Source organism: Arvicola amphibius, chromosome 1 (assembly GCF_903992535.2).
Source record: "Arvicola amphibius chromosome 1, mArvAmp1.2, whole genome shotgun sequence".
In the NCBI taxonomy this organism is placed as follows: Eukaryota; Metazoa; Chordata; class Mammalia; order Rodentia; family Cricetidae; genus Arvicola; species Arvicola amphibius.
Window position 1 is genome coordinate 172389498 of NC_052047.1, and position 21911 is coordinate 172411408.

Here is a 21911-nt window from a genome sequence, read left to right on the forward strand (position 1 = left end):
ATATCCAAAGGGGCTGTACCAGTTTGCAGTCCCACTAGCAATGCAGCAGTGTTCCCTTTACCCAACATCCTCTCCAGTATAAGTTGTCATCAGTGTTTTTGATCTTGGTCATTTTTACAGATGTAAAATGGAATCTCTGGGTTGTTTTGATTTGCATTTCTCTGATGACTAAGGATGGTATTTCCTTAAGTGTCCTTCAGTCATTTTAGATTCCTTTGTTGAGAGTTCTCTGTTTAGGTCTCTACTCCACTTTTTTATTGGATTATTTGTTCTTTTGATGATCAATTTCTTGAGTTCTTTATATATTTTGGAGATCAGACCTCTGTCTGATGTGGGGTTGGTGAAGATCTTTTCCCGTTCTGTAGGCTGTCGTTTTGTCTTGTTGACCATGTCTTTTGCTTTATAGAAGCTTTTCAGTTTCAGGAGGTCCCATTTATTAATTGTTTCTCTCAGAGTCTGTGCTACTGGGGTTATATTTAGAAAGTGGTTTCCTGTGCCAATGCATTCAAGTGTACTTCCCACTTTCTATTCTATAAGGTTCAGTGTGGCTGGCTTTATGTTGAGGTCTTTGATCCATGTGGACTTGAGTTTTGTGCATGGTGATAGATATGGGTCTATTTTCATTCTTCTACATGTTGATATCCAGTTATGCCAGCACCATTTGTTAAATATGCTTTGTTTTTTTCCATTTTATATGTTTTGCTTCTTTGTCAAATATCAGGTGTTCATAGGTGTGTGGATTAATATCCGGGTCTTCTATTCAGTTCCATTTGTCCTCCTGTCTGTTCTTATGCCAGTAACAGGCTGTTTTCAGTACTGTAGCTCTATAGTAGAGTTTGAAGTCAGGGATTGTGATGCCTGCAGAAGTTCTTTTATTGTACAGGATTGTTTTTGGCTATCCTGGGTTTTTTGCTTTTCCATATGAAGTTGAGTACCATTCTTTCGATGTCTTTGAAGAATTTTGCAGGGATATTAATGGACATTGCGTTGAATCAATCTGTAGATTGCTCTTGGTAAGATCACCATTTTTACTATGTTAATTCTGCCTACCCCAAAGCATGGGGGATCATTCCACTTTCTGGTGCCTTCTTCATTTTCTTTCACCAAAGATTTAAATTTCATGATATACAAATCTTCCACTTGTTTGGTTAAAGATATTTTATGCTATTTGTGACTATTGTGAAGGGTGATGTTTTTCTGATTTCTTTCTCAGCCCATTATCTGTGTACAGGAGGGATACTGATTTTTTTTTTTTGAGTTAATCTTGTATCCTGCTACATTACTGAAAGTGTTTATAAATTGGAGAAGTTCCTTGGTAGAATTTTTCGGGTCGCTTTTGTAAACTACCATATCATCAGCAAATTTCCTGTTTGTATCCCCTTGATCTCCTTTTGTTGTCTTATTGCTCTAGCTAGGACCTCAAGAACTATATTGACTAGATATGGAGAGAGCGGACAACCTTGTCTTGTTCCTGATTTCAGTGGGATTGCTGTGAGTGAAATCAAATTTTAATGATTACATGTGGCTACAGACACCAGCGGGCTCTCTTTCTTGTCTGTATATATCAACATTCTAGGTCTCTGGTCTCCAAGAGACTCAGAGAGTCTCAATCCCAAAGGATCTTCTGTTTCTTCAATGACTGTGCAACATTAGGGTCTTCCTACCCTGTAATGGTCATAAGCAGTGCACCTATGACTCTCTAGAGCTCACTAGGAACTATGTTGGTAAAACCCAACAGATATTTAGAAGAAGAGGTTTCACAGTTTATGGGATTTATCCCAGAAACCCACATATCAACCAGTTATCAACTGTTTTTCTAGAAATGCCCATCCACATTTGTTAGTGTTTAATCAAACTGCAATGGTTGTGAAAACAAATGAAAACAAAATCAAATTAAAACTTTCTCTTTGCTGTTTTCCTTCTAACAGTCTAGCTATCAAACTCAATAAATCAAACAGTGCTCTGTGTTGAGAACATGGCCCCACCACACATGATTTTTTAATTTTTTCCTTTCCTCTCAACCTGTTCTTTTAGTTTAACTTCTTAAAATTATTCAAAATAACATCCTCACACTGCTGGAGAACTCTACAAAGACAGCTCAGTTTTAAGGAGGAAAGTACATTTTTTCTTGATTGTCTCTGTTCAACAGCAAGGAAAACATTGCCCTGGAGTGCCAAAATCATGCTACTTATTATAGTTCTTAATGTTCTATTTTAAATATTCCAACATGGAAAATTTGATATATGTGAGGCTATGCATATGTATAGGTTAATTCTTTCAGTAATTCTGGAGGTGCTTGTTACTGGTCTTTAAATGTAGGATCAACATCTGGAATGCTTATTATAAAATGGGTTAGGGTTGCCAGAAGTGCCCAGGGGATGCTGATCTTATTGCTTCATGTACCACTCTTTGACAAACATCAAAGTAACAGTTCAAACTTTAGGTATAGAAGATAGGCTTATTAAGTTTATTAAGCATTCATTCATATATGTGGGAAGAGGGAAAGGGGATGTTTATAATAAGTGCTATTATATTATATATAAAAATATTAGTAAATACATATAATAATTATTATATGAAAGAATATTATCAAAATTTACATCAGAGTCTACCAGAGAAACACACGAATGGAAATCCTGATGTGGCTTGTGTTTCTTCTCCCATGGACAATCAGGGACAGTCTCTCTTACTAACATCAGGCTATTTTGGGGACTGTGTTACATAATGCATGGGATGATGGGTTGTAAATTACACACACTATTATGATCACAGTCAGTTCTCTGTATCTGCAGATCTAACCAACTGCAGCGAGAAAAGACTTAAAGAAATAGCGTTTGTACTGAACACACACACACACACACACACACACACAGATATATAGAGAGCTTTCTTTTCTTATTATCCCCCAAACAATACTGTTTAACAACTATTTACATTACATAATACATAATACATATAATTATTATATATAATTATTATATATAATATATATATAATTACATAATAGAATTTACATTGTATTAAGTACATGTAATCTAAAAATACTTAGAAACACATGGGAGAGTTTGTCTAAGTTGTATGTACCTTTCATAGACAGTAAATGACTCCCATGGATAGCAAGCTACAACTGTACATAGAAACACATCCAGTTAATACAGCACACATTTTCAGTCACACTGCTCAAGTGCTGGGGTTCCCTTCTTCCACTCATCAGAGGAAACGAGGACTATGAAGGTGCTCTGGTCACCACTAAGAATCTCCTTACACTTTGCTAGACACGAAAAACAATTTCCTTTGCTATTCTTGTTGTTGGAGTGCTCTTCAAATTTTCCAAATCCCAACTCTAAAGAAATACAGCTAATAGATTTCATAAATGAAACATGTAACCACTTCGCAATGTCTCAAACACTGAGCCGTGAAGGTTTATCTCATTAAACTTTCAGAATGATTCACGGCATTTCAAAGTCAGCTATGCAACTGGTTCTGGGGCCTCATTACACTGCTCTGAGGCTTCCAGCTTGGATCCTCTCCTGTGGTACTTCATTCATCCTCTGGTAACTGACGCATTCAACATGGGTCAGGTGACAAGATGTTTAAAATTGTAAAAATTGTATTTTGTGTGTGAAAGTAGAGTCCTTAGAGCAATGGGAGTAATCAAACAGACACACTTGTCCTTGAAACCTAAACGAGTGGAGGCAAAATGCAAAACCGACAGCAGCAGTAGAGAAGACTAGGCCTTGCCTCACAGCCACTCTCTAGCTATGTGGAATGGGACAATTGTTAACCCAATTGTTAAACTCGAACATGTACCAGTCACTTCCCCATCACAGCAGGGTAGCAATGCCACCCATTTCAAAATCTGAGCCTCCTGCACCACCAACTCCTCAAATGTTTTCTGTTCCCCATCTGTCACTACTACCTAAGCATTTATTCGGAAAGCACAACCCAGGAATGGAGACTTGTTCACTAAAAATAATGACAGAAAATATATGGCCTATGATACTACTAATTTTTGTTGTCGCTTTGTCTGTTTGTTTTCTTCCCCCAATCTACTGAGTGAATCCGGAAATAGTCTCCTCGTAAATAAGTAAATCGAGGAATTAGTATACCAAAGCTGAGCCACGCTTCACAATTTGTGGGGCCTCTAATATCATGGTCCACGTGGAAAAGCTATTACCTTTTAGGATTAAAGAAATTTCTGGGGGCAAAAAGTAAAAACACAGCGTTCCTTGCCTATTGGGTAGACTTAGTATTAAATTATCTGTGATCCTTTAAAAGTAATAGCCTGTCAGGCAAAGCCCGACTTGTTTCGAAAGAGAAGGAACACTGAACGTGCTAGAGACTGAGCAATTAAAGGAAGGAGGGGCAGTAATTTATTCAGTTGTAAGAAGGAATTAGTTACTTTCTCTCTAGAAGTACTGTCAACTATGACTGTCAGCCATACCTCATCAGCATGGAAATTAGAGGACGGTTTTGTTGCAAGTAGTTGAGTATAAATGGTAAGCAGATTCTGATTGTAACAGTCACTTTAAAATTTAAGGAGAAAAATCACTACCCTTAAATTCACCTGGACTCTACATAGATCACAGAATGAGAGTAAAGGCTAGCTTTGGCTATCTGGTTGAGGAGCTACTCTATTACATGACGTCATTGGTAGCTAGTGAATTGCTGCTTCATCAGAGAGACTTACTTCTCATGAATTATGGCATTGTATGTTACTATCATAGCATTGTTCAATTCAGAAGGTAATGATAATTCAGTAAGAACATTGTCTCTGAGCTCACTAGGCAGGTGTATCTACTTCAGGATGCACTGTTTGCTTCATTATCCGGAATGTTAAAATTTTGGGGAACACACAGGATAATTCCTTTTTTAAGAGGGTCAGCTTTTTAGTCCCCCTTCAACCTATTTTGTGTGTTCTCCCAAGCTTTTCAGGATTCATGGCAGGAAGCATTCATTAGACGGAGAGAAAGTAGAACATGCATTGTGAAAGATTTGCCCTCAGAGGCCAGAGGCTCATTAACACAGTCACCTGGTCACCTGTTCTACTCCTGTTGTGGACGGGGACTATGGAAGCGGGCAGCTGCTGGCACTCATTAAGATGCCAGGTAAGAAGTGTGCACAGCAACCGCTGCCACTGACAATGTTTCTTCATTTGCATCCATGTATCCTTATCATAGAAAGGATGCTTTACCAGGTCCTATAACGATATTCTCTAAGAGAACCTGGTTGTTTATTTCTTTTTCAGTAGTATTAAGATGTCTCCAAGGTCTGAAACCACTAAAGGACCTCATTGATGATTCCTTCTCAGTAGCAATGAAAAAAGCTGCCAATAAAAGGCATTTTATGTTTGTTTGCTGCATAGCAAACATTTTAGGCACAGGCATCTAGAGTTATCAGAGAAAAAAACAAGTCTTTCTTCTTTTCTCTCCTCCTCTTCCTCCTCCTCCTTCTTTTTTTCTTCTTCTTTTTAACACTTGGCAGATTTTTTTCTGACTGAAGCTGAGTAATTTAATGTTTGAAACAGAGATGCAAAGGAATGCACAAGCCATTTCCCTACAAAGACTCAAATTTACTTTAAAAGTTAAAAATAAAACAACAAAAAATCCAAACCTTTTGTTTATTTATAAAATGTCCTGGACACTAAAATACCTTAATTAGTCAGCTTCTCTTCTCCTGATAGTGTGGAAAAGCTTAGGGATTTAAACTTGAAAGCATTCTAAGTAAGGCAGAAAAATGTTTTTACCAGATGTTATCAAAGTCATTAATTTGTCTGAATTTTTTTTAAGTCTGCTTGGGCTGTGTTGTGTTAGCACTGAACAGTTTTACTACAAGGGGATTTTTAAATACTTGTTATAAATAATCTGGAGACCACTGGGCCCTGTCCTCTGCGCGACTCAAACACATTTCTTCTGTTTTTAGAAGCTCAGCATTGGCACCTTTTTTCAGTTAGGTATTTTGAAGAACCTTGAGCACAGAAATCAGGGAACAGACCCCGGGTAAGTGTAAACTGCAAACACTACAGGAGTGATACTTAGGGAGATAGGTAAAACAGCTGTGGGAAACGCCAAGGCAAGGGTACTCAGCCAAGGCGAGGCCCCTGCCTGTGGTGGGTTTTGAAAGCTGTACAGTCAAACTCCTTTCCCTAGACAAAGCCAAACACTTAGACAAATCTGAAAAGTTCACACAATATGAGAGACACTAATTATTCGATATGTTGCAGAAACCAACTGATTCTTTTCTCATTCCCTGGCATCTGTCGTGTTTAGAATTGGACAGGGACAATCCCAGTGGCCAATTTCATAGCACAGCTAACAAAGAATTGCTTGAGACACTGAAAGTTGTTAGATTTTTGTTTCCAACATAATGTTAATTTTATGCATTTTTATGCCTCCATTCCTTGAGGATAAATCAATGGTGCTACCTTGTAAGAGAGGAGTAGACCATACATCTACATCTTCTGTACCATGCCACAGGCTTTTTCTTCCTACATCACTATAGTTTTGAGGACTAAAAGTATTTGTTCTTGGTAATCTCAGACCTTCCTCGCAGGTGATCAGGACAACTAGTGATATACATTTATGTACTTTTAGAAGAAGGGCAGTTGATTGTCTAAGATTAAAACAAAACAAAACAAAACCAAAAAAGAGGTAAGAGAGCTGGGCCTGGGGTCATGAGAGTGAGAGAATTAGCCCTGCCGGAGCAGTTGCAGTACACAGGAGAATGGGCCCTGCACCTTGCCTGGGCCATACACTAGAGCTGACCCTGTTGTCAGAGTGCTAGTGAGTCAGGGCATGAGAACAAGAGAGCTGACACCCCCAACCCCCTTAGATGCCCCCTACAGCAATCGGCAGAGAAAGTTCTGCATCTTGCCTGGGCAAACTAGTACAGATGGCTTTTCTGGTTTGAGTGTAGGTGACCTGGATCTGAGGCCCTGAGAGCAAGAGAACAGGCCCCTTGCTGCAGGCTGCATTGGGTGAGCCAACCTGGGTCGTGACAATGAGGGAAAGCCAGCCGGTTGGGCAGTTCAGCTAGCCCCAGAGCCCAGCATCAGGGCTATGAGTTGGCCACCTGAACATTAAATCTATGAACTATTGGAGCATGTGAAGGGAATGCAACTACAGATCCAAAATAGCAGGACCTCCATGACACAGGACAACAGGATCATCTACGAGGAGCCCCAATGAGAGCCCACTATCGGTGGCAGCCAGAGACCTTGAGCCAGACCAATTATTCTGGCAACGAACACTTACAAATAAGATGGATGGACTAAAGGGTAAACTGTGTTATTTTATGGTCACATTACAACTTCTATGACAAGATTCTTCTCTCTCTCTCTGTCTCTCTGTCTTCCTGCCTCTGTCTCTCTTTGGTTTGATTTTTGCTTTTTCTTTTAATTTTTTTTGGGGTGTGGGGGAGGTTGCAAGGGTAGAAGGTGGATGCAAGGCGACAGGGAGATAAGTGGGGTCGGAATACATGATGTGGAATGCATGATGTGAAATCCACAAAGAATCAATAAGAGTAAAAAAAAAAGCTTTAACCTCAGGGGAAAATAAAAAAGAGCTTGCTTCAAGCTACCACAATGCTTCCTTCAGTTGGCTCACCATGATGAAACATCTTTTAGAGCATTTCATACCAATCTGGAGATTTACTAAGGAGTCTAAAAATATTTCGATATGAAAAGATCTATGATCACCTTCACTATTGAAGGTCCTTTGCATGCCTCCTAGAATTGAGCCACTACTCTGAGATCAGGAATGCACTAAAAGCATAGATCATTTTCAGTCAGCCTAAGGAGGAAGAAAGAGAAACCATGAACGTTTTTAATTGTGGAGGGCAGACCGAGGCCTGAAAACTAAGAGCGACAAAGGTTTAATAGATACGTTAATTACACAGGAAGCACAATTTCCTCAGATGTGCACTGTTATGCACAAGCGGAGGTTTTGATTTTGAAATGAACAAAACGGGGTATTAGTCTGGAACTCAAATAGGACTATAATTAATAGTCATCACTGGCAAAATGATGGTTAAGAAGAGGACTATCAAATAATACTGAATCCTGAGAAAGTATTGGACATATGAAGGTAAATATGTTTAAGGATATTTTAAAGTCTCACATGTAAAGAGTAAGACAGTCTTTGGTGTTATATTCCATAGTCACTGTTTATAAATATATCCATGGTGAATTCTAATAAGAATTATAAAGCGTTCAGTCTGTATGTTTAGTTTCAGCATAAAGACAAAATGGTGCTTACAGCCCACAGTCATGTGTGCAGTCTCCTTGGATAGGAAAGGAGACATGACAAACAGTTCTAAGCAATAAACAACCATTATTTGTACCTTATAGCTCTTATGCATCAACTAAAAGAAATAGTTCTTCATAAGCAATATCCCATCCTTATGCCCATAACCTTTATAACTGCAAATACAGAGATAACTTATCACACCCCAAGCTCAAGTATCATATCTGCATGCAACTTCCATGCCTTAAGTAGGCCCCATGAAGTGAAGCGCACACACATGCACATAGGCATATCCTTGTGTGATTCAGTTTATGTACAAGAAAAATGACGCTATCACTTATTCCCCTCGGTGTGGAATATTTTTATTTGAAAACTGTTAGGATTATACTTTGCACCCAACATTTAGCTTTTTCTTACTAATTCAGATTGCACAGTGCCTATCTTAATTTGTCAAACATGAGTATATAACAGTTAGTGAAGATGAACACCATTTTATGGAGCCTGGATCTGATCACTGATCTTTATGAAGCAAAGTAATTATCTCATAAAAATAATTATCTGTAAAATCCATTTAAACAAACTAGTTCTTTAAAATATTTCTTCCAATATTCTAATTCAATATTTCATATGATTAGGTATGGTGTGATTACCATATGCTAACCTCTGGAAATTTGTAGTCCCAATTAGATTCAATGAGCAGTATTATACTAGGCTGAAACGTTCAGAAATTTTAAAATGGCAAGAATTATTCACAATTCTATGAAAACATATATTAACAAAAATGTGTTCTTCGGCTCCTTTGTTTACCTTAAAAATATGTTTCTTACAAAACCAAAACATAATAGTAAAATCTCTTTTGCTTAATGGAGCCCTAGATGCTCGTTTTCCATCGTAGGCTCTTTATTATGGGGTTAACATTGCACAGAATCTCTTACGTTTCCATGGCTCTCAATTTTTTGCATTGTGGAATTAAACGATAGCATGAAAGAGAAGCATGATAGTACTTATCAGTTGAAGGTTCTGCTCTCAAGATCAAGAATTAGGGGCCAAGAAGGAGCCATCCTGAATGATCTCCAGTGCAAATCTGTTGCTGTGGCACTTTGGGAGAAAGACCATTCACTGCAAGCCATAGACAGCTGTATCTGGGACCTGCGGTGGCTGGACATTCTTGAGTACCTTACAGCCAGAGCCTTAATGGCATATTGCCAATAATAGGATGTACTTGGGGGAAAATACTACTCAGTGGTATCCAAATAATGATAATTTGTATTAATAAATGGTCATTTTGCCAACTTTTTAAAAATAAAACAAAACCTGCTAATAATAAATTTCTCATTGAAATCGTCTAAGGGATAACATGGGAAATCTGAATCACACACATTTGCCTAAAGACACACTGGATCTCCACTGTTGGTTTTAAATTCAGCTCTATTCATTATACCGCCCTTTTATCTTTGCACAGGAAGACGGTTTCTTGAGAAATACAAATTTCCCTCTAGCTGCTGCAGCTGCTCCTACTGAAACTCCAGCATTTCCAGAGAAATCACATCTACACATACATGTAAAATCAGGAAAACAAGCTGCTTTATTGCCCGATTTAAAACAAGTGCAATCAGAGAAAAGATCAACTGCTACAATATACAACTTGATGAGCAGCTGAAGATGAAAATATACTCAGATGCACCCATAGAATCCAGGATGTATTCTTTTTAGGGATGTTTGCGTGAGACAAAGGACACTTCTTGCCTCACCTGAATCACAGAATCAACACGTGGGATTCATTATGGCTTATATAATCTTTTTTTTTTTAAAGAAGAAGCTTGAAAATGTTCTAGAATATCATCCCAGGCTCTAATTGTAGGAAAAAAGGAAAGGCCTTTCTCTTTGTAAATCTGAACCAAAAAAGTATACCATTTAAAAAAGTTCTACCGTAAGAATTTTAATGAGAACAATCATTATCCCATGCCAGAAATAAAGTATATGGTCAACAATCGCCTTGTCACCAGTAAACACGTGTCAACTCGATGGCAGAGCAAAAGATAGACTAACGAATGACACAGATTCAACCAATCAGCATCAAATCATCACTGCAGAGGCGGACAGAAAGAAGACACTGAAGGCATGTGGCAAAAGGGAAATGAGCCTTACTTTTGACGGTCGCTGTCCGGGTGCAGTTGTAGAGAATGGCCAACTCCCCGAACACTTTCCCGGGGCCCATGGTGCACAGCTTCACACCTTCTTTTGTAACTTCAACCTTCCCATCTGGAAGAAGAAGGCAAACCATGTTATCATAACTCTCTCCCATGTTATTCCATTTGCTGCATCTTCAGTATGACATGAAAAACATTGAGCTTGTTTTTTTTTTTTTTTTTTAAATGCATCGGTGAACCAATTTAAACCAAGTTTTGCCCAAAGGTTGATATATGAAAAGCAAAAAAAATGTATGGTAAGAATCTCATCTCAAATTCTTCACTAGCAGATTTAAAGCGAGACTCAAAGAAAAGGCTAGGAAAAGATGGGGCAGAAACATGAGCATATGAAACTACTCGATATGTAATTTTAGTAAACCATGGTAATTCCAATTTTAACATTATTTTACATCCAAAAGCAAATTCGAGTAAGTGGGCACGTTTTCTACAGCATACTTCAGACTTGGAAATTCTCATTTTGAGCAAGGCAGTTATTATAAAGAGAGAAATTACTCTGACCCTTGGGCATTATTTAATTGCAGATCTTGGTATCTTTTTATTTGGAAACATCTTATCGACTAAGGCAAAGTATTTCTATGCTTTCTAGCCTGTTAAGTGGACTGTCAGTCAGATAAAAGCAACCATAAAGCAGGAGGACTGTTTATGCTCCACAACGAGCTGGGCAAATAAAACGCTGAAGAAGGAAAAAGCTGAGGAAACACTATACGCTGGGCACAGATTGCTGCACACAAATAAGGAAGTGCTATCCATGGGGGATGTAGGGGAGAACATTCATTTTAAAAAGTCATAGCTGTAGCCGGGCGGTGGTGGCGCACGCCTTTAATCCCAGCACTCGGGAGGCAGAGGCAGGCGGATCTCTGTGAGTTCGAGGCCAGCCTGGTCTACAAGAGCTAGTTCCAGGACAGGCTCAACAACAACAACAAAAAAAAGCTGCAGAGAAACAAACAAACAAAAAAAAAGTCATAGCTGTGTGGCCTAAAATTTCCATCACCCAACACAACCAGGGGAGAAAAAGAAAGGCATTCTATTCTAGAAATAATCCTCCACTTTTGCTATTTTTCCAATCTCTTACCCATCATCTATGGTAGAAAAGAAAATCTCTCACTTGGTACAAGAATGAAGCCAGTGTCGTCCTAACTTCAGGTCCCATGCACCAGAGTCACAGCTGTCCCGTTATGGCCCTGTCTCTGTAATAGCTCTTTTCTTTTAAAGTACTGAGAACAAATTTATTCCCAAATTTAGCTAATCAAGTTTAATCTTAATATTGGCTTTAAAAAGTCTGATTTACCTTCATACACCCTCTGAGGTTAAAGATGGTTCATCTATGCATCTGGGAGGTACCATCTACCCTATAGGAAGTATTCCCTCTGAGCCTCAATATCTAAACTTTTTTAAACTTTTTTTCCCCACAAGACAGTGTGGGAGGGAGACTCGGTTCGCACAAGCAGCACACGCACAGACACGACACACGGGATTCGAACTCGCCGACACACGCACTCACTCACTTGCACGCGCCCTACACGATGAACCACCGCGCGGCTCGCTTCAATATCTAAACAGTTTGTGTGGACAGGGGATTTGAGAATAATTAGAACAAAATCCAGAATCTACTCGCCATACTGGAACTGAATTATTCTGTATAAGTAAGCTGTGAATGAGCAAACGCAATGATTCCAAAGGTTAGGAACTGCTTTCACTCACAGCATGGATCAAATGTTCTCCAGCTGTTTCAGGCTCACTTATTGACCATAGAAAGGGAACTCCCTCTTTCAAGTTATGTCATCCAGCCCGGGAATTTATCTATTCATAAATATAGTGCATCCCCATTTTCTTTTAGGGATGAATCTGTTCCCTAGAAGTTTCACGTGACACTCAAGAATGAGACAGAGCAGGTTATAGCATGGTAGTCAAGAAATTAATACATTGTCTGAATCAGACTCAGAACTGAGTTTTCTTAGCTGTTAGGTACCAACCCTGTGTCGTTTGGTAAAGTCGCTTAGCTTTTTTGAAGTTTACTTTCTTCATTAGTAAAATCAATAAAGCCAGAATATCTATCTCACTGGATGATTTTTACATTTAAATGAGATAAGGCAAGAAAACTACTTAACCCTGTCATAAATGTCTACTACATGTCTGTTCATATTGCTGGTGTAATTTTGTTTGTTTATCATTTAAATGAAAGTAAGACTTATTTACAATATATTCCAATAACCCATCAGCTACTTCAGAAACTGAGCCTATGTAGGAAAAGAGGATTTCTGTTTTAATCAAAGAATTTGTTTTTAGATTCCCTCAATGAAGTGTAACGGTGGTGAGGAGCAAACCTTCAAACTCAAGTCCTTACCAGACCAAGAGAAGAAAACAGAAACCCAAGAAAATCAGTGGTTCATCTGGGAGAATGCTCACACTCAGCATTCATTGTTCAGACAACATTTTATGGCTCTCTTGCTTCAGAGGCTACAGACTTGAAGTTGGAGGCTTCTGAGGTTTAGAAGTAATACCTTCCCAATGCATTATAAAACTGTCACTTTACAGTTTGTAGTGTGAATGATAAATATAATTCACACTGTAAATATAATTCAAACAAAACTTTCACTGCTTAGAGAAGAAAGGAGTGACTACGTGAGTCTGCTTCTTTGTCTTTGAGGTTGGCATTTGAAAGGTTTTAGTGGAAAGAAACATCTGAATAATGAGAGTTACACTATCTCTAGCAACACCTGCCCAATACAAGACAAGAATCAACATTAGGACTGTTGTTTGTTTGTTTGGTTTGTTGTTTTTTATTGATTTTTATTGAGCTCTACATTTTTCTCTGCTTCCCTCCCTGCCTCTCCCATCCCCTCTTCAGCCCTCCCCCAAAGTCCCCATGCTACCAATTTAGTCAGGAGATCCTTGTCAATCTACATGGGAAGTAGGAAAAGGACTCTTGTTTTGAGCTAGAGGTTTCTTCAAGTAAATCCTTGGACCTTGGTATTAGACCTAATTTATGAAATATAGATTATTCCTCATACAGGAAAATGAAAGTGTCCAACTACCACCATGAGCATCACTCCTAGTCCTGTAGACATCCTTCCTTTCTAGACAAACCATACACATATAATCATATAACATCTGTCTATTTAAATGTATGGACAACCGCTCAGCTTGTAAGCCACTATACCATCCAATTTTATGGCCTCCAGAAAGCTCTTTCCAGAACACTGTGCGACTCTAGTTTTTGAAATTTACACACAAATTCACTTCTAGTTTCAAATTATTTTCCCATTCTTTTTTAGACAGAATCTCACTGTGTAGACCAGACGGGCTTTGAACTCACAGAGATCTGCCTATTTCTGCCTCTTAAGTAAAAGGATAAAGGTATGCACCACAACACCCTGCCTTATTTTCATAATCTTATTTGCCTAATTTTCTTACACCTAACTGACCTTTTGTTGAAAAATAGGCATAAATTATACATATGCTAACTATTCATTAATATATTAACAACTGGTGCTGGCAACAGACATTTATATTCCTTACTAATTAGGATAGTTAAAATAAATTATTCAATATTATACTTGATAAATACTAGTTTGGATATATCTTTTTCAGGTCAGTTTACATATTGGACAGTCAGTGTGCACACAATTACCAAGGAAGTATAAGGGTCTGCTGTCATATGATAAATGATGCTTATTAAAAAAACTTGTGTTTTTGTTTGTTTCTTTAGTATTGTCTTTTATATTGTGACAGGGTCTCATATAGCCCTAGATAACATCAAACTTCTATGTAGCAGAGGATGATCTTGATCTTCAGATCTTTCTTCTTCTACCTTCAGAGTGCTAGAATTACAGGCATTGGCCACCATGTCCCACACAGTTTAAAGCACTGTGTTTTGTTTTGGTGTTACAATTTAATAAACGGATATAATTAAACCAGAAACAGAAAATGCTTCTAACTTGTTACCCTGAATCATAATTTGTTTGCTCATTTTCCTTCAAATGTTGTGAGAATGAGAATTAGTAACAGAGAGGAGGGACAGATCAGGGACTCAAATGACAGAGATATTCATGGCATAAAGGAGCACTCTTTCAAATGTAGAATGGTCTGCCCTGGACGTTCTATGTTATTATGATTTTTATTATGATTTTTAAACATGCAATGGTCTACTCTAGAAGTTCTATATTATTATGACTTTTTAAAAATAAATTTGGTGATTCATCTTGGTGAATTTCCTTCAAGTCAACCATAATGAATATAATTTCTATTTCTTTTAAAACAAAGATGAAATTAATCATTATTTATTCATAACTATTTTAATACTTCAACTTGACTCTCAAATATTTTAGATTTCAAACAAGACTTTCTAAAGGGCAGCAGAAAAATACTTTTCAAACTATATTAGGACTAGACTACTCAAAGTGTTCCTTCCCTTTGACTAATCCCAAAGTTCCTACAAACTATCAGAACTTATTTTTGGAACCAATAAATCCAAATCTAGTTCATGTTAATATTCTACATTGCTCCTTATACTTTACTATTTTTGTTATGTAATCTGATATCCTCTTGGTGTGACTTTTACTCTGTCCTCTGGCTATCATATGATATGCAAAGAAACATATAACTCATCTGGAGTTTTCTAAATTGCTAATGTGGTTTGCCCAGAAGAAGAGGTTGAAAGCGCTGGATGGAAGGTGTCCAGTGTTATTTATGGCTTTGTTCTTTCTCTTACTCCTGCCACTGTCTTGAATAATTGACAGCTGTATCATAGTACGCTGAATACATTTTTGATTCTACTTCAGGGGCCATATGCCTATTTGTGATCTGAAATGGGCTGAGTCAGCCTAAGCCTGACACTTTTAGCAGCATCACTTTGCCTTCTGCCTTTGGCGCCCTTCTATGTGCATGACCCTGGGGAGATTCCAAGTGTTAAGAGAGCTATTAGGAAGCATCTATGCCTTTTCCTATGTGTTATAAGAATCAGGGGTTTCAATAAAAAAAAAGAAAGAAACTGAAATTATAAAGAGATGCCAAATATCCTGCTTTGGTTTATCTTGGTTTTTTTTTTTTGTTGTTTTTTTTTTTTTTTTTTTTTTTTTTTTTTCTCTAATGTAGGGTTTTGAGCCATAAGGATTCTCTTGATAAGTAGAATTAACTTAACAATTTATTACTGGCAGCTAGAAAGAGAATGGCTGTTAGCAACTGATTGTGAACACTGTGCTCAGTTGCAACAAATTCTTGGCATACCGATGACAGCTTCTTTTGCCATTAAAAGGAAACAGGTATTATATCTAAGTTTCCATTCAGACAACACCTCCAATCTCTTTCCAAACATCTTGAGTATGTGCTTAAGATTTTGTAAGTTAAAGGCTGTAGCTATATGATATTTGTTCTCTGATAAGAATTAGTGTAGTTACTAGACTAAACAGATCTTTCCGCATTCTGGTGATTGAGCCATGCTGCCATTGGCAAAGATTCACATTCTTTAGGGAGAGGAGTTCATCTCTGGGTCTTCCTTTTCAACCAATTAAAGATCCTACAAGCCCTGACTTGCAGGGTCATTTTAGATCAGAGGTGCTGTCACTTGGGGAAGGATGCAGAAAGTGACAAGCCAGTGACAGGGAGAAATAGAGAGAGAAGCCATCCACTTCCCAGGAACAGAACACAGACTTAGAGATTTGGCTTCTCTCCATACTTGTCATTCACATCTTCCTTAATTCATGACAAGAGAAAGAGAGAGAGAGAGAGAGAGAGAGAGAGAGAGAGAGAGAGAGAGAGAGAGCTTTTCCTGTAAGAAGTGAGTTTGTTATGAGTGAAAGAATGTTAGAGTATCAAGACATTTCCAATAGCTGCTTATGATTGCTTTCTCATCCCAATCGATGTGGTTTCCCTGGATCTCAACTCCTGCCCCTTAAATGTGTATTTGCTCTCCCTTTAAGGGATTAAACTTAACTTATTTTTTTTTTGGTTTCTGAATAAATATCTGTGTGAAACTGTATTGTTCCAGTATTATACATTTGTTTCAAAGTTTGTTTTTAGTTACTAGTTGATTCTGTCTTGCTAATCAGTGTCTCAGTAGACATGTGTGCACATCTAAGTTTTCTGAAGCTGATTTTGCATTTATGCTTTCTAGAACCGTTGGAGTTCATATAGTATTGTTATTATGACAAAGCCTCTCATTCAAAGGCCACTTTAATATATCATAACAATATATTTTTAAGATTTATTTTTACTTTATGTGTATGAGTGTTTTGCTGACAAGTATGAGAACCACGTGTGTGCTTGTTGTCCACAGAGGCTAGAAGCAGCAGCAGATTCCTTGGCACTAGAGTGATTGACAGTTGTGGGCGGCTATGTGGATACTGGGAATCAAGTAGGGGTCCTCTTCCGAAGTATCGTGTGCTCTTAATCACTGGGCCATCTCGCCAAAGCCACAGTCATGCTCTTTAAAGAAAGAACACACAGTGCTCATTATCCAGTGCAATAAAAGAGCACTTAAAGGGTGAGAAGTTCACAGAGACTGAGGTTCCATGAAGGAAGACTTTTACTTCTTCTCCTTCTGTTAGGCAAATAAGAGTTTCTACCTGGTCTTGACTACAATAAATATATTTAACTTATTTTACACTGAACTAAATTATAAAATATTTCCCAAAACATTGCGCACAAAATAAAATAAGCACAACAATCCTTGGTTTCAGAATCAGAAACATAAGTGAGTTCTATGGCACTAAAAGTAGTTAAAAGTGCAGGCAGGAAAGATGAACATGAAGGTATCTGAACCCCATTTCTGTTTGAATGACCCATGTACCTGTTCATAGGCAGAGTCTAGAATGCTCTTCCCAGGATCAATATTATGGTTTTTCTACATATTACACTTTGAAATCCTAGAAAACTACACAGAGAACTCAACATAAATGTTTGTGATTTTTAACTTCTAGCCATGAGGAAAGCTAAAGACAGGCCCGAGGAAAGATGTACACACATAGGAAAGCAGGGGAAATAGAATATTCATTCCTGAAGTAAATGAGAGTTGAACAGGTTTTAATTCAGTCAGTTTATTAAACCAAGGTCCATCAATGCCCTATTGTTTCTATAATGCATGATCATCTTCATCAGTCAACACTGAACAGAGGCCAGGGGAGATGGATTTCTTGTACAAGGATGAAGACATGAATTAGATCCTGCACACCCATGTAAAAGCCAAGCATGGTGTCCCATGCCTGTCATCCCAGCCATGGAAGGCAGAGACGGGAGAGTCATGTGGCCTTATTGGCTAGCCAGTCTATTCTCATTGGTGAACTCTAGATTCATTGAGGAACTTGTCTCAAAAAGTGAGGTGAAGAGAGATAAAGGAAAACAACCACCAGGAACCTATGTCTCCAGAAATTTCTAAGGCAGATTAATAAAACAATATTACTAAAATTAGGGTGGCATCATTTGTTCTCCAAACATACTTGAGAATTTCATCATGGCACCATTGACTGTCCATGGGATATTGTTATCTAACATGTGAAGCCTAGATTACCTCACTAGCGAGCTCACACACGAGTATTGTACCTTGTAGGGTTACAAAAGTTGAACAAGATGATACATTCTCTAAAATTAAAGAAAATAAAAAGAATAGGATAACAATAGTTTTTAAAGAGAAATTTTCTGATATTTAAGTTAAAAAAGAGAAAGAAACAAAACCAAGCATCCTTTGAGGCAGTTCTAAGGAGGAAGATCCAGGAAGCACAGTTAAAGCTCCTAAACTTTAGGAGTGGGCACAAAGGACAGGGATGTGTAAGAAACCAGAGTCCAAGGCAAGTGGGAAAGTTACACGGTATAAGCTGGAGGTCTATTTTCTTTCAATTTACCTTTCCTTAATTCAAAAACCAGCTTTTATCATTTTACATACCAATCCTAGTCCTCCCCCTCCTCCCCCCTTCCCTGCACCCTACCTCCCATCTTCTCCTCAAAGAGGATAAGGCTTCCCATGGGGAGTTCACAAAGTCTGACACATCAGTAGGACCAAAGTCCTCCCAACTGTATCTAGGCTGAGCAAGGTATCCATCCATAGGGAATGGGCTCCAAAAAGCCAGTTCATGCACTAGGGATAAAGCATGAGGATTATTTAATAAAAGGCATGACTGATGAATAATCAATTACTTGCTGCCAGAAGAAATATACTGCTCCTTTCTTCATCTCTTAGTAGTTGGCTTCATGGCAACAGGAAACTTTTGAGGAAAGATGAAAGCAGGAAGGAAGAGCCATTGCTCCAGATAGTTAAACAGCAGAAGGGTTAGGGCGTGAGAGAAACTTGTGGCAATGGGAGTTGGCAGAGCATTAGATGGGGCTGTCACATAAATTATGCAATGATAAGGACTCAGGAATTTTCATCCATCTTAGGGGAAGGTGTTTGCCATCTCACAGAGGGTCTAATGGGTACTTAATCTAATTTTCTCTCTCAATTTTAAAGCCATGTTTCAAGTAATGCTTCTTCACTTGGATTATTTCTTTTTTTCTTAAATCCATTTGATACTTTGCTGAGGTTCCCATGAGGCAAAAAAAAAAAAAAAAAAAAAAAAAAAAAGAGTTTTGAAGTGTGAAGCTCTAAGCTGATATCCCAGTATTTGTTACTGTTAGACCCATTGGATCTTTTGGGTCTAGAGTTCTGCTTCAGTACACTAGAGAGAACAATCACAACTCCACACGAATGCATGAAAAGCATGTGAAGGTTTTGGTATGTCAACATACACCCCAGGTGAGGCGCTAAGCATGTGGTTCCTGGTATGCCATTCTGAAGAGCTGGAGGACAGTAACTCCTCAGAGGTAAAAATACCTATAGTTTTGCCCAGTGACCCCACTGAGCATCCACATCGGAGCAATCATTCTCCTATGCAAGCTTGAAGACTGCACTTTAATCAGATTTACGCAGCCCAGAAGAAGAAAAACACCTGACAGTGCTAATCTCTCTCCGTTTGGTGAAAGCACATACGTGCCATTGCTCTACTGTAACTCTCACAGTGCTAAAATGCAGTTCCTACCATGAGACTTTATATTTGACAACCTACACTAGCTGTACGCGAAGCGCTATGTGTCTTTTCCCCTCTCCGCGAGACTAGGATTCCCCACAATACGTAACAGATGTGTAGCCATACTCATGTGTTTTTTAAAGGGAGCAGAGAAAAATCAAGAGTAACCACTTGTTTCAAAATGCTCCAAATGCCTATAAAAACACAAAAATGACAAACCTTGAACTCCTTTTCTTCAAACCAGTTGATCATAGGTTGCTGGACTGGGAGTGAGAGGACTAGGTTGGAAACCTGCTACTCATGAAAAAATATATACATTTTTATCTTTGGCGCCTCTGTAGGCAGAGTAAGATCAGGGTAATTTTTAAGGTTTATGTTGATTTTTACTTATGTGTATGCATGTTTGTCTGTGCATATACCATGTATGCACTGGTGCTGACCGAGTCCATAAGAGGGCACTCAGAATAGAACCCAGGTGATCTAAAGGGGCAGCAAGTGCTCTTAACGGCAGATCCACCCCTCCTATTCCTAAAAAAAAAATATAACTTAAGAATAATAAAGTGGATTCTTTCCAATTATGTGCAGCTGTGCCAGAGGGGTAGTTCAGCTGCGGAGGGGTAGTTCAGCTGCGGAGGGGTAGTTCAGCTGCGGAGAGGTAGTTCAGCTGCGGAGGGTGGGAGAAAGCCTCCGGGGTCTGGTCAGGGTCAAAGGCCCGGGAATGGTGCAGACTCAGATCACGAGGGGTACCAATCTGTAGTAGTATAAAAGAGTTCCACAATAGCCCAGAATGGAGTATTAAAAAGGTTTAATTATTTGGGGATATTGTTATCTAACTCGTGAAGCCTAGATTACTTCACTGGAGAGCTCCCACAGGCGGATTTATTTTTTTTCCCCACAAGAAGCCGTGGGAGAGAGGAACACACACACACACCGTTTGCACAAGCAGCACACAGACACAGGGGATTCGAACTCTCAGACACACACACATGCACACGCACGCCATCGCCGGCGCCCTACACGATGAGCCACCGCGCGGCTCGCTCCATAAGTGGATTTTAACAAGCTCACAGTAATGGTAGCGATCTGCAGTCCTTTGCATACACTGGGAACTGGAACCGAATTCAGAAGGAAAGAGGGCCATGCACGCTTTTCTTCAGCACTTGGGTACATGAGACCACACTCAATGTGGGCACTATCTTAAAGGCTATTGGCTGAAGGGGTTCCCACAACAGAATCATGCTTGTAATAATAAAAAAAGCTAAAGGTGAAAGAAAACCGGTGAGCAACTATTTAGTAGGCAATCAAAGAAAATTGTAGAAAGAGACCGTGTAAATTGATTAACGGCTTACCAAAATGGAGCCAGACTGTTATTCAGCCACAGTAAGGTGACAACCCTGCACTAATGTATGTTATGATATGTATGAACTTGGAAACAGTGAGAAAAGAAAGACCCACAAAAACACATATTCCATTATTACTACATTTATGCCGAATGTTCAGAGAATCCAAGTCTGTTGGAGAGAGACAGATTAAGGTGCTCAAGGTCTAGGAAAGAAGGTAAGACTAGGGCTACTTTCAAGATAATGAAAATGAGAAAACAGATTTGTAAATATTCTAAGGATTATCGAATTGAATATTTTAAAGAGGCAGATGGTACGGTGGTAAATTATCTCAATGAAGCTGTTAACAGTGATTACTGAATACAGGCACATAGTGATTGCTCACTGATAAGATTAGTGCCCAACTCATAAATTTCCTCATGAGAATTTATGAGTCGGAGATGATTTGGCTTCTCACACTTCCTCAATAACATCTCTTCCGCATCAAGTTTCTGCCATCTCCCACATATTAATTTCTACCCTTTCCCCCACTTCCCTCTGTGAAAAAGAACAGCCAGATCACCTTTAAGTGAGTCATGCGGCTGAAGGCACAAACACTTCCTCCCGTGGGTAGATTCCATCCGTGTGACAGTATTCACTGCTGAAATAAAGCTCCAGCTTAAGTCTCTGCCAACAGCAATGGACACATTGCTCCTTCCCCAGTTCCTCCAAGATAACAGACTCCACCCACTGAACATTATTCTGGTATAAATCCCATGCTGGGAAGTTTAAGCTGTTCTCTGGAGTCAAATCCGAATGGCCAGCAAGGATCGTCTGGGCTGCCCAGGAACTGGAATCTTCTGAGTTAGCCTGAATCTGAATCCCTGTCTTCCTCTCACTTAAGCTTCACAGTCTGGCTCAGAGACACTTAGCTTGAAATCACTCATGGATCTCTGAACATGGCTGAGAAAAAAAGAAAAAAGAGCTTCGCTAGCTGTTAACCAAAACGCAGTATTCCATATTAACGAATCACATTCACATCACAGAAATTGTCATGCCCCAAACAGAAACATTATCTCTCTATGTGACAATTATTCCAGATGTCTTCACACTCACTATTGAATATTTGCAATCATTATTAGATGC

At 38.7% G+C, this 21911-nt stretch overlaps 1 protein-coding gene across 2 annotated transcripts in view; it reads right to left on the reverse strand.

Annotated features, from left to right (window-relative positions):
• Prkg1 (protein kinase cGMP-dependent 1) overlaps positions 1–21911 on the reverse strand; it is a 1221673-nt gene that overhangs the window by 755132 nt on the left and 444630 nt on the right. For both annotated transcript variants that reach the window (XM_038325478.1, XM_038325472.1), the window contains exon 3: positions 10392–10505. In XM_038325478.1, coding sequence (XP_038181406.1) covers positions 10392–10505 — 114 coding nt within the window. The remainder of the gene's footprint in view (positions 1–10391; positions 10506–21911) is intronic.